This window comes from Rutidosis leptorrhynchoides, chromosome 1, assembly GCF_046630445.1.
Source record: "Rutidosis leptorrhynchoides isolate AG116_Rl617_1_P2 chromosome 1, CSIRO_AGI_Rlap_v1, whole genome shotgun sequence".
In the NCBI taxonomy this organism is placed as follows: domain Eukaryota; kingdom Viridiplantae; phylum Streptophyta; class Magnoliopsida; order Asterales; family Asteraceae; genus Rutidosis; species Rutidosis leptorrhynchoides.
In genome coordinates, this window is record NC_092333.1 from 45,952,712 (window position 1) to 45,967,111 (window position 14,400).

At 33.9% G+C, this 14,400-nt stretch overlaps 1 protein-coding gene and 1 long non-coding RNA gene across 2 annotated transcripts; one reads left to right on the forward strand and one right to left on the reverse strand.

Moving 5' to 3' along the window:
* The first annotated feature begins 1,570 nt into the window (after nucleotides 1–1,570).
* LOC139859431 (CBL-interacting serine/threonine-protein kinase 7) lies at nucleotides 1,571–3,123 on the forward strand. Its single transcript, XM_071848225.1, has one exon. It carries the CDS (start codon nucleotides 1,703–1,705, stop codon nucleotides 3,026–3,028), a length of 1,326 nt encoding a protein of 441 aa, XP_071704326.1. The 5' UTR covers nucleotides 1,571–1,702; the 3' UTR covers nucleotides 3,029–3,123.
* Nucleotides 3,124–9,835: 6,712 nt separating this feature from the next.
* Nucleotides 9,836–13,972, reverse strand: LOC139859437 (uncharacterized). Its single transcript, XR_011763139.1, has 4 exons — nucleotides 13,922–13,972; nucleotides 13,744–13,828; nucleotides 12,829–12,898; nucleotides 9,836–9,884 (listed from the first exon to the last, which is right to left on the reverse strand). It is a non-coding gene; the product is annotated as an uncharacterized lncRNA (long non-coding RNA).
* Nucleotides 13,973–14,400: the final 428 nt, after the last annotated feature.

The following is a 14,400-nucleotide window of genomic DNA, read 5'->3' on the forward strand; positions in this document are numbered from 1 at the left end:
ATAACTTTTGTCTATTAATTTATATGTAAATAATCTTATTAATAATTACTACGTATCATTTGAAGGAGTAGGGAGTAATTCTTAAGATATTTGTTATTCCGTATATTAACCATATGAGGGGGAAAAAGAATCTACGAGTAGAAAATAGTTGCTGTTACTATTTATAAACAAAATTTTCCACTTAAAAAGATTAGAGAAGACTAGTGTTCGAACCCTCGCTTCGCGCCGGGGTTCGGTTTTCAATGTATTATATTGCGTTTAGTTTGTAAAATTATTTTGTGGCTAACGATGATATCGTTGAAGCGCAACTCGAGTCGAACTAAAAGGTATAATCCGTGAAAGATTTAAATGTTATTTTAAATTAACAATATATGTACATCTCCGCGTTTCACTATGGAATTGTCGACTTTTAAAAATTTAACGCAAAATCGACGTGTATGAAAAGTACCTCAAATATTTAGCGTTTTTTAAAAAGCGTCTGATTTGCGTATAGTTAGTGACAGTGTGCTCCTAAAATTGTTTCGAGTTTAACGATAGTTTCAGAAAAATTTAACTCGGTGCGAGCGAGAATATATGGCCCGTTGAATATTTGGGTGTAGTTTTTTTAAATTTTTTTATGAAAATGAGTATTTGACACTTTACTCCCTGTTTGGGGGTCGATTTTAATATTTGAACAAACTATGAGGGGTTTTTTTTTTATTTTAAAAAAGGTGAAAAATGGGGAAAAAAGTGAAAGAACGAAAGCATCACTGGCGACTATTATTTATTTTTGTCTATTAGGTAGTATATAAAGTCTGTAGTCGATTTATAACAAATGAGGAGTTTAATGGTTAAAGTATAAAATGTTAAAAGTTTGTGATAAGTTTGTAAAAACCATAAAGTTAGATATTATATATTTGTTTGGGACTAAAATGTAAGTAAGTAAAAGAATGGGGTGGTTTGTGAAACTTGTGGGTTACTATTCACTTGACCTTTGCCTTATGAAAATGAGTATTTGACACTTTACTCCCTGTTTGGGGGTCGATTTTAATATTTGAACAAACTATGAGGGGTTTTTTTTTATTTTAAAAAAGGTGGAAAATGGGGAAAAAAGTGAAAGAACGAAAGCATCACTGGCGACTATTATTTATTTTTTGTCTATTAGGTAGTATATAAAGTCTGTAGTCGATTTATAACAAATGAGGAGTTTAATGGTTAAAGTATAAAATGTTAAAAGTCTGTGATAAGTTTGTAAAAACCATAAAGTTAGATATTATATATTTGTTTGGGACTAAAATGTAAGTAAGTAAAAGAATGGGGGTGGTTTGTGAAACGTGTGGGTTACTATTCACCTGGCCTTTGTCGTATATTTGTTTGGGACTAAAATGTAAGTAAGTAAAAGAATGGGGGTGGTTTGTGAAACTTGTGGGTTACTATTCACCTGGCCTTTGTCGTTTAGATATAAGGTGTAAAGTCATAAGGGTAAAACCGTAATTTTCCACAAGAAAATATCCAAATGAAATGCGCTTCAAAGGTTAAATCACGAAAGAAGACAGCGATAACCCAACTGGTTTTCCTTTACACCAAAATAAACTGCTATAAAAAACCCCCTCAACACAATCAACTACACCTCCATTACCGTATCATTTCCTATTTCTCTCTCTACTCTCCCCCAATTATTCCGTTACCTTCCGTTAATTTTATTGTAATTTCGTTAAATCCAATGGCACCATCGCCTGCCGGCATCAACCGTACCACCAGCGACGGAGGTACAATCATACTCAACAAGTATCAACTCACTAAACTTTTAGGCCGCGGTAGTTTCGCTAAAGTCTACCACGGCCGTTCATTAATAGACGATTCATCGGTTGCCGTTAAAGTAATCGAGAAACCGTCTATTGCTGATCCGTCAATGGAGCCACGGCTCGTACGCGAAGTCGCGGCTATGAGACGATTAAATCATCCGAACATATTAAAATTACATGAAGTTTTAGCTACGAAAACGAAGATCTATTTAGTAATGGAACTCGCTTCAGGCGGCGAGCTTTTCACGCAGCTCGCGCGCCGTGGACGGATGAAGGAATCTACTGCTAGACGGTTTTTTCAACAAATTGTTTCTACGCTTCATTTTTGTCACCAAAACGGCGTCACACATCGAGATCTGAAACCGCAAAACTTATTATTAGATGAGCACGGTAATTTGAAGATATCGGACTTCGGTTTATCGGCGTTACCGGAATCACATAAGGACGGATTATTGCATACGGCGTGTGGAACTCCGGCGTATACGGCACCGGAGATCGTTCGCCGGAGAGGCTACGACGGGTCTAAAGCTGATGCGTGGTCATGTGGAATTATACTTTTTATTTTTTTAGCCGGATACCTTCCTTTTGACGATAGTAATTTAGCGAATATGTATCGGAAAATTCATCAGCGAGAGTTCGTGTTTCCGGATTGGATCCCGAAGCAACCGCGGATTATAATTCAGAAGCTTCTAGATCCGAATCCTAAAACACGGATGAGTTTCGATACTTTAATGAGTCTACCGTGGTTTAAAAAATCACTAAAACCGGATCCTAGTTTAGGACTAGATAACTGTGATGATTCGCAATCGGAATCAGAAACTGAAACTAACGGAAATGAATTGAACTCGATTAAATATAAAACTAAGATGAACGCGTTTGATTTGATATCTATGTCTTCTGGACTTGATTTATCAGCTATTTTCGAGGAGAAAATCGTGCGTAAAGAGAGACGATTTACGTCAACTGCAAGCGTGGCGGAGATTGAAAAGAGAGTGGTGGAGGTTGGGGAAAAATTAGGTTATAAATTGAAGAAGATGAAGGATAAGGATAATTGGAATAGAGATGTGGTTGGATTAGTAAAAGGAAGAGTGGTGGTGTTGGCTAAAGTGTTGGAGGTGGCTTTTGAGTTGTTGTTGGTGGAGATGACGGTGGTTAACGGTGGTGGTGGTGACGGTGTTAGTGACGGTGAATGGGAGGAAATGAGATTAGGGTTTGAAGATGTTGTAGTGTCATGGCATTGTTAGTGATTGTGAGATTGAGACTGAAAGTTGTAAATATTTTCAGTTAATGTTCAGTAGATTTTGTTTATTTGATTATTATGCTTTTGATTTAACACAAATTGGAAGTTTGGAACACTCTAAAATGTATTACTAATCTAGTATCTGATGAATGAAACCATGGTGGGATTTGTGCTTCTTGTTTGTAAACAAAACTTATTTTAAAGTATTGAATGATTGGTGGAGTAAATGATTAATTGGAAAGTTTAGGTTACTCAGTTTAACATTTGTTCTCATTTTTAGAATTAGTTGAATTGCAATCAGTTCTTTCCCCTGTATTTCTAGGGGTGTTAATAATATCCGAATCCTCAACCCGAATAATCCTCAGAAAATATCTGAAAATTCGGATATCCGGATTTTCGGATATCCGAAAATCGGATATCCGGATTTTCGGATTCGGATATCGGATTGATTTTTCAAAATTTTCGGATATTCGGATAATCCGATATCCGAAATTAAATATACATATTATTGATATATATCTATATTTATATTCTGTTTTTATAGTTACTGGCCCAGTGGGATAAGCCTTTTTAACTTGTTAGAGATATAGCATCACTTAGTAGTCACCAGATAGCAACAAAACCCTAGATCTAAATTGATATTGGCCTTTTCACTTTCTCGAGTCACAAACTCACAACCCTCATCTAATCTTCATCTTTTTTCATCGCATCTTCTTCATCTCATCTAATCTTCATTTTAATTTACGATGCATCTTATTTGTTAAAGTGATGAACACCTGGTCAAACGTCATCTATCTTCATCTATTCATGTACTTTTTGATCTATTCATATGTTGTGTGAAGGATGTATGTGATATCTATTTATTACTTTAATTGATAATATCACTTCTATTTCTATGTCCACATCTGACTTCAGGAAGTGCTCTTGCTTTTGTTCTTTTCAAGATTGGGAAGATTATAGAATTGACGAGTTGAAGAATCAAATAATTGAAGAACTGAAGATCACCCATTTTACCACTTTGTTATGTTTGTATTGTAATGTTTTTTTACAATAAGTAATTTGGATAATTTGTGTTTTGCAATTTTTGATGTTTGTGTTAGGACTTATGTATTAAGTAATCTATGGGTTATGTTTGTTAATGAGGTTACAATTCAACACTGTATCTTGTTATCAATATCTACTCTTTGATACTCCGTAGCAAGTAAATAAATATAATTGTTATGATCTGCAGCATGTTAGGTAAGACCGTAAGAAATTCATTGTAAGCTCATTTTTCATGTACATATATATATATTTTTTTTTTATATTTCCTTGTTATCTATGATCTATAAAAAAGTTCGGATATTCGGATAATCCGATATCCGAATCCGAAATTTCGGATATCCGAAAACCGGATATCCGAAATTTCGGATTCGGATTTCGGATGGCCAAATCCACTATCCGAAATTTCGGATATCCGAAATTTCGGATATCGGTTTTGAACACCCCTAGGTATTTCATTCATAGGGTCTAGTAAGTACGGAGTAATAATTTGTATTTTGGAGCGGAGCATCTTGGTATTGAAAAGAGTTAGACCACCCCTTATGATTCTATTATCCGTCATTACCTGCTCATTACTCGTAATGAACTATATACACGGTTTAGTTACCTGCGTTAGTTACTCGCACTCACCATGGATTTAATGGAAGAGTTTTAGTTAGTTATAGGAATTGTGGGTCCCAGTAACTTTTTATTGTTGAACTTGATGCTTTATTGCTTGTACGTTGTATATTAAGAGGAGTATTGTTTTAGCTATGATAGGGAGTGTTTAGTTAGACCACTCCCTACAGTTAGTTATCCGCTAGTTACCCGCACATTACCCGTCATTATCCGTAATGAACCATAGGCGCGAGCTAGTTACCCGCACTCACCATCAATTTAATGGAAGTATGAAGGTTGGTTAGACCACTCCCTACAGCTAGTTATCCGTTAGTTACCCGCTCATTACCCGTCATTACCCGTAACTAACCATAGGCACGAACTAGTTACCCGCTTTAGTTATCCGCTTTCACCATGGATATAATGGAAGTATGAGGTTTAGTTATAGATTTGTGGGTCCCAATGGTTTTTTATTGTTTGGACTTAATGTTTTATTGCTTGTACGTTGTATATTAAGAGGGTTATTGTTTTAGGCATGATAGGGAGTGTTTAGTTATGGGTTAGTTATAGAATATTGGTGTTGATGTGGCGATGATGTGGAAGGTTAAGAGAATGAATAGTTTAGTTACGACAGGGAGTGACCTTATAGTAATTGTGGGTCCTAGTGGCTTTTATTGTTTGGACTTGATGTTTTATTGCTTGTACGTTGTATATTAAGATGAGTATTGTTTTAACCATGATAGAGAATGTTTAGTTATGAGTTAGTTATATGATATTGGTGTTGATGTGACGCTGATGTGGAAGGTTAAGCGGATGAATAATTTAGTTACGATAGGGATTGGCCTAACATGCTTAATTCTGTAACCTAACTATGTGACATATGAGCTATAAGATATTTTGAAGTATATACTCCCTCCGTCCCTATATTATTGTCCATTATTCCATTTTGGGATGTCCCAAATTAATTGTCCACTTCCATAAATAGAAAGTAAAGAAGATAATTCATTGGTGGATCTGGAGAGAGAAGATATTTCATTGGTGGAGAAATGAAGTTAGTGGGATTTCCTAAAACTGTGTGTTTTTTGTCTGGTGATAATAAGTATGGGACGGAGGGAGTATCACGGCTCCTGTTTAGAATTAGTTTCATCTTTAATCTTTAATTCTAATTCTAATTCTAATTCTAATTCTAATTCTAATAAAATGATAAAGAAACATATAAGCTACATTTAAATGAGTGTTTCCTAGTTACATTAGTTACTTTGTTTATGCATTTTTTACGTTACCTTTATCTATACCTTGTTTACTCGAACAAAAGTGAAAAGACATAAGGGATATGACCAAGTAAATTTTGATCTACACCAACAAAGATAAGCTACTGCTACTGTTTCTTTTACTTTATTAGTCAAGATAATGATACGATTAACGATGCACAATACAAACTCCATAGACAAAGGTTGAGAATCTACAATCATTTGCTAGATCAAAGAATCAATAACAACGGAAATTGTGATTCAATACACACTCATCATATAGTTATGAGACAGATGACTGGAAACGATGAAAGCAAACTAATTCTTTGAAATTATGTGAAGCGCACTTAGTATCTGAAATAATTGAGGTGTACAAGCTTGTTATTCTGTCAATAATTGCTGGCATTAGTACTAAAAAACCTTATCTACCAACACTACAATTTTTGACTTTTAGGTTCCATCTAACCATTCCAATTATTGGTCTAACCATTAATTTTTCACCAAAATAATTTGAGATAAAACAGGTTAAATGTCTCAGTTAAACTCCAATATTTACTGTTTACAGGTCCGTTGAGTCGTTGACAACTTCTATATGTTGGCTCTATCAGAGAGTTGTGAAAGGGTCTAAACATACAAGTTTTGAAGTTCAAATCTTGCATTGATATATGAATATGTTCAAGATCAAAAAACACCTATAAACATACAATAAACTAGCCCAATACCCCGGTATTCTACATTATGAAGTAATAGTACAAGAAAAACATCATTGGTTACTAATATCAGACCAACAACCGAAATAAGAGTCACCGGCCCGGCTTCGAAACCACTATGACAATCGTTTCTCCACATATCCTCGAATTTTATGACCGCTTTTCTTGGAACACCGTGTTTCATTAGAACAACTCCAAGTGATCTATAAGTTGACTCATTTGGTTGAATGCTCAAAATAATCATCTCCATAAAGATTGTTTCTTCTCAACTTTTCAAAGATTTCTTCAGCTGCCTTCACCATTGATCGCTCAGTGTAAAGGCCAATCATACAGTTTGAAGAATAAACATCTGGACCCAAGTGACAAAAAACAGTTGTTAAATACAGTTAATTAACCAATATATATCTCTTCTATGTGTGAACTATTTATGATTCAAGAATTTATATATTCTTATAAATTAAATACATGCAAATAGAAAAGAAAAAAAAATACGATCACAATGCCTTGCATTTTGCTGGTATTAATCTCCTCTAAATTCAAATCCAGAAGCAAATCAGCCATTCTTCAATTTCATTTGATGGAAGGTTCAAAACATTTGTAGAATTATGAGGAAAATCAATTCCCACATAATTTTGTACGAACTTTTTCGTAAGAAGTTTTGCAAGTGTAGGAAATCCTCAACTACAAATTTCTAATGTCCAAAAAAAAAAAAAAAAAAAAAAAAAAAAAATACTGTAAACAAATAGTGATTTTTACCTTTCCTTCATGACTTTACAATGGTCCCATTCATCTCATATATGTTCAAATATAATAAAAGGAAAAAGAAAAACGAAACTGGTACACCAAGTCTTCATAAGATTGTGACTTGATTTTTCATAAGCAAGATTTATTACTTTCCAGTAAATGACTAAAACTCATGTGCTTAGGTGACCTTACAGGTTTTATGAATGAAAAATAAGACATTAATTGAATACATCTAATTTATTTTTTAAATAAGTATATTTTTCGACCCCCTTATATAAAAATACTTGATTAATTTGGCCTTCAATTGATATCAAAAGGTTAAACAGATTTGAGCGTATCAGAAAGCACCTCTTAAGTAATCAAGAGTTTAACCTCCTATTAGGTTTTGATTAAATTAAGTAAATGAAAATGTGTAACATTATTATGACATCAAGAATAGTTACTCTAATCATATAGGAAAAACTCACCTGGCGCTTGCAACCCGACAATCTAGCCCGCTGTTTCCAGCAACAGTTTATAAAAATTACCCAAAAATGTTAAATGGAATGTAAACCTTACATCAATTAGTAAATAAAGTACATTAATAATACCAATAATCTTGGTAATGAAATTGTAACATTTTATGATAATCTTCATAAGAACCAGATATGTTGACCAGATAACGCGAGGTCTGTGATTCTTCATCATGATGCAAGAGATATGAAAGATATCATACACCCAACCATATAAATATAATTTTTAGTTCAAACCATAATCTCTTAGATCATGATAGGACCATTTGATATTATCACGTTATAAAAATTTCCGACAGAAAACAAATCTTTTTTAATGGTCAAGGAAATTCGTAGCTCAATTATCTTGCCAAGCTCTCAGACTTCATATAATACCTCATCCTTTTCTAACCTATTACACAAAAGTTGTTTGCTCTCATTTAAATCCGAATAGCTGTTTCACTATTTCCGGTAATGTCAGTATTGAACTAAGATTGACCATCTCCGGGGATCTATTTGTGTTTCTTACTTACAAATGATCTCTTCTACAAATCACCATCAACCGTAATTTTTATGGCCACATTTTAATATTGTTCCATCGAGCGTAATAATTTACACTTTCATCTTTGTTTCAGTTCTTAGTTGGGTCAACCTTGAGTATTAGTATCATTGACATACGGGTATTTGTCTTGGTAAGTGAGTGATAGTTAATTTTTTTTTTTTTTTTTTATTACGAGGAACCCCTAGCGACGAGCCATAATGGCTCTCCTCTAGTTGGTAAACCCCGGGTAAACGGCAAGCCAGACCTCCACCGCTACCAGGCAAAGCATCTTCAAGTCAATCAGTCACTAAATGAAGCTCGCCCCAAGGTATTTGCCTTGAAGGGAATCGAACCCGTAACCTCTTGTTTCATTGGAAGTCCTGGTGGCCACCCAGGCTATGCCTGGATGGTTTTAAAAGTTAAATGAATTGCTAATATAGCGGTGGGGCATAGGAATAGTGTTATCTTTAAAGATTGAAAAACCAAAAAAGGCCTCATTTTTTTTTTAGATAATACTCCGTATTATTTTCACTTCTTTCAAATGATTTTCTTGTAGGTATAAGAAAGCTTCCAGTAACTGGAATGTTTGCTTGCTTCATTCTCGTTGAAATTTTGTTCTAGCATCTTATTAATTTTATATAATTTTGTTGATCGGAAAAAATAGATGATGTAATTAATACACACATTAACAAAATAACAAGTTCGAACAAAATGTAGATAACATAGAAATAATATTAGGAAGACGATTCCATTTTAAACTAGATAAAAACATATTATTTCACCTAATGGATATCATGTGTTTTAATCATATAAAGATAACTTCAAATAATATGGTTACAGAGTAACTGTTCAATATTTAAGATAATAAACAAAAAATAATTGATGAGAAAAAAAATAAAAGGTTGCATTGACCAAAAGAGGCAATTAGAAAAGACTTTGATTACAAGGATACTCACGTGGTCTTTCAAAACATGCATGTTTAGACCTTTTACTATTTCTTGCACAAATAGTCCCTATCACTAACGAGCGCTAATAATATCCGTGCAATGCCCAAGTAAAAAATTAACATGAAACAACCTAAGCTTGTTAGTGACAGGGTCTGTGAAAAAGAAAGTACAAGGACGAACCATACAAATTTTGACAAACATCAGGGACTATATGTTTGATTAAGTTATTTAAAAATACATCGAAGTTTGGACTGTGGATGCAAAAAACCCCAACCCATTCACAACCGTAACACCAATTTTTTTTCCGGCGAAAATAACGAATACTCATATAAAACGGAGGTAGTTTTTCAAAGGAAAACGCCCTAAACAAGAAATACAAAAGAAAGGGAAAAATAGGGACGCTCGCACCTAGAAAGCATCATCTAAACTATTACTATCTATAAACGAGCATCTCTAACGTCCCGAAAAGAACAGACAAATGAACTAATCCATGATTGATCATGTGTGATGTTGTAATCCTGCAACGCTTAATGCGCCTCCTACAAATCCAGTCAGATCAATGTCATATTGTCTTTCTTCATATAAAGTTCAATATATGTAGCACAACTTTGTGCCTCTCGGATGGGACATATTTTGAAAATTATTCGATACCTGATTCTAACGGATTACATAGAGCAACGACACAGATTGTTGAGGCTCTCAATATGCAACCATTCTGCACTTTAATTTTCCCAACTTGTTCATTAACAAGGTCTTCAAACATGTCCATATTATGATCCCAAATAGTTTGATCTTCATCATCGCAGGTTTATGGATCCATGTACATCGAATAGATTTTATATCTTTAACCAATTTTGAAAGCTTTGACCAACAGTTTACCAAATTACCTACCCATTCTCCAAATATAGTCGAGTTTCCTTTGAGAAAAAAATGTATTACATGCCATGATAACCATTTAAACTTGGCTGACTCTATTACGAAGACTATGGAGTATGATAGTGTTGTAATATATATATTTTTAGCCTTGTTTAGCTTATTTTTCGTGTGACGGCTTAGAGCCAATATGGCATTCTAAAGCTCTTGTAAAATAATCAATGTGCTTACATCCCTATAAGAGACTGAAATTCCTAATGACGTAGATAGAGCTACCACGGGATCTTTTCCATCATCCTCTACTTCAAATAATCCATTATTATCATGAAAACCCATATCATAAAAGTACCTTGCCTTCATTTTCAAATGCTAAATTATTTCGTCATTTTCATATTTAAAAGACAAATCAACAAATCTTGAGTCCTTTTTAAACCTACTAGCTTTAATAAACTTTAGCATATTTCCCACGGAACCTCTCGTATCCCAAATATATTCTAATGTAATGGCTGGTGGTAAAATAACCAACCATATAGTTGTCATTAACCAACAATTGAATCCACCACCAGCCATTACATTAAGATATATAGTTTAGATAATTAGAGGTTCTGTGGAAAATATGGTGATTTTATTAAGGCTATTAAATAAGGAAAAAATACAAGATTTGTTGATTTGAATTCTAAAAATGAAAATGGAGAAATCATACTCCATTTAAAAATTAAAGCACGAGAATTCTATTTTATGACTTTCGTAATAACAATGGACTATTCGACGCTTGATGATAGATGAGATCTCGTGCTAACTGGATCCACATCATTAGAAATTTCAGTCTATCATATGGATCTAAGCATATCGACTCTATCTTACAAGAGCTTTGAGAATGTCATATTAGCTCTAAGTCATCACCCGAAAAACACGCTAAACAAAGCTACAAAACATAAATATTTCGGCACTACCATACTTTTCACGATAGACGCAGCTAGATTTACATGACTGTCTTGGCATCTCAGAGGAAAGTAGTGTATTGCTGGAGCATGGGTAGTTAAGTTGGTAAACACTTAGTTAAAGCTTTCAAAAATGGCAAAAGATACAAGAACCATTCGATGTAAATGGATCTGGAAACACGCAATGACGAAGATGATCGGATTATTTACGATCATAATATGGACATGTTTGAAGATCTCGATGATGAAAAAGATGACCAAGTTTTGGAAAATTAACAAAATTAGAAGAATGAAGTTGAGAATGGTCGCATATTAAGAACCGCGACAATATGTGTCTTCGCTTTATGTAATCCGTAAGAATTGGGTATTAAATATTGTTTGAATATGTACAAAATTTGTCCTATCCAAACAGAGGTCAGAAATTTTTGCTACAAAAATTTAACTCTATATATATGACTATCGCTACCGACTAAGAAAAGCTACAAATGAGACCCACCTGATTTGCAATTGGCAACTAAACAATATCTCACTTGCAATCCATTTGTAAGTGGAACACGAATATCTTTGTCACTTAAAAGGAACAGTCTAGGCGTTTTCAACTATAAAACCATTAAACTAAGGGAAAAATCTGGGAGAAGCTAATGGCAAAACAAAAGCAATTTGATGGGAAAATCATGAAAGGGAAAACCTCATCCATTTTAAAAAAAAAATGGGTTTGATAATATAATGAATGCAACATGTACATGACACCTTCATGCCCAAGAATACGATGAAACAAAGGTTGTACGAGACTCCCTCCGTCCCAATTTAATAGTCCTATTGTCCTTTCTGGCATGTCCTAAATTAACTATTAAATTCCATAAATAGATTAGAGTAAGGTGACTATTGGATGATGAAATTTCTTAAATTATTTGTCCTTTATAAGGTGACTATTGGGACGGACACAGTAGAATTCATAAAAGTATTAAGAAAAACAACATACAATGGAAACCATGGAAAGCACTGTTGTAAAACTCCATGAATAATGCCGTTTAATCCTCGATTAATCCGTTTTAGAAACCGAGCGAACTGATTTTTCAAAATCCAAGTAATTAACTAGTCAACATCAGTCAATGGTTCAATTAGTTGGTCAAATTAAGATTTAATCAGTCAAAATCGGACAGATTGGTCAAAGTCAAAATTATAATTAGTCCGATTTTTCCAAACTCGACTAATCAACGGTCAAAACTCGATCAACCTTGGTCAACGTCAGTCAACCCTCAGTCAACAGTGATTACTCGTGGATTACTCGGGATGACTAGGTAAACATTCCATTAAACGGTCAAAATTGGTCATAAATCGCTCAACCCTCGTTCGACGAGGATTGTGATGACTCGATCAACATCCGATTGATCGGTCAAAAGCGGTCAAAATTGGTTAAATCGGTCAATGTGAAACTTGGTCAACATCCAATTAATCCCAGATTACTCCCCAGGTTTCCGATTACCCTTTAAAAAATCCCGACCGAGTACTGCGTGAGTAGCGATTTTTTGGCACTTTAGATGGGAAAAAAGGTCTGGAGTTTTGCTACAAATATCAGAGTTTATATGTCTATGGAAGTCCCCGAAATTGTGTTAAAGTGTGATTTTGGACACTAAGAAACAAAAAATACAAATGATATAGTACTTACTTGCAACCCATTTGTAACAGGGACACGGATATCTTTGTCACTTGAAAAGGAACAATGTAGGCATTTTCACCTGGAAATATGAAAATATCAGTGAAAAGCTAAAGGCAAAACAAAAGCAGTTACTTCATTGTTGAAAATGTACAATCTTTTTACATTAATACTAGTTTCAAAGATGATTTATCTAACCAATTAAAGACTATTCACAATTCACAATTGTAATGCTGACCGACATGTTTCTTGTTATATTGTTGACTGCTGATACACTTTGGCAAGCGAAAGGCTACTGAGTAGTTAAGACACTCTTATACGCCACTCATATTTATTATTATGTGAACTTATTAATGTTGTGTATTGCCGTAACAGAATTTCACATCGAGTTGTCCAATATGGTATTGGCTGCTGAACTTATCACATGTATATTTATCTGCCAAAGCACATATATGCATATGAGGTGAGTTATAATAACTTCTTAAAAACTAACCATTGTATTTCATTTCCAGTTATATTAACTTAGGCTAGGTTAGTGTTTGTGTAAGTCAAACCTTGTACCCTTTCATTGTTTAGTTTTAACTGATCAGAAGAGGTGGAAATTTGACGTTATTTTCATGCTTTCAGTAATTTCAAAGCCTCCTTTTCTGTAATGATTCAAGTAATTAATGCTCTGTATTTGTCTGTACGTAATTTGATGTGTTTCATATAAATATCTAAGGGTTCTGGTTATTGTTAAAGTTTCTACTATGGTCAATGTGAGTAACCACTTTTTTGTGACAAATGGTTTCGAAGATGATTTATCTAGCCAATCAAAGATTGGTTTATCTGTTAAAGAACTGCAAAAGTTGGTCCAACATTATTGTAGATGCAATTAATAAAATAAATAAAAAATAAAAAAATAAAAAAATAAAAAAAAAAGCATACCTTTGAAACATGTGAAATAGGGGGTTCTTTTATCTAGAAAGCCATTTGCTTCCAAAAGCCTTAACATGGCACCGATCTGGTATATCTGATGTGCCCACCATCAAATCAGAATAGCAATTCAGATCAGCCTTATGCGATTCAACAAAAATTTGTTAGTATTTCAAAGCAGAAGACTTGCCTGTAATTCACAATTAACAAGCTATAGTCAAGTGAAGCAAGAAATTCAGACGACTTCAAAAAAGCTTGTCACCGATGCACCTTGTGGGCTCCATGAAGGATTACAGAAAGTGGGTCTCATTTTTCAGGCTTCGATTTTGAGGAAGCAAAATACTGCTTCAAAAGGTTTGCAGGCACCTAAAATGGATTAAGTTACAAAGTAATTAGAGCTGATTCAAATAGAACAAGAACGGACATAAATAAATGATATAGAAGGCCTTGAGGGATCCAGAAAACTCTACAAACATTGATATATTCGTGAAAAACATTGTTCTGGATTTTGTAATTATATTATATTATATTATATTATATTATATTATATTATATATATTATATACTATATACTATGGACAACTTCACATCATCAAAATTGCTACAGTATAACATTAACCATCAGGGGTACTTTTGTCTTTTTACATCCCAAATTGCCAAAAAAAAAAA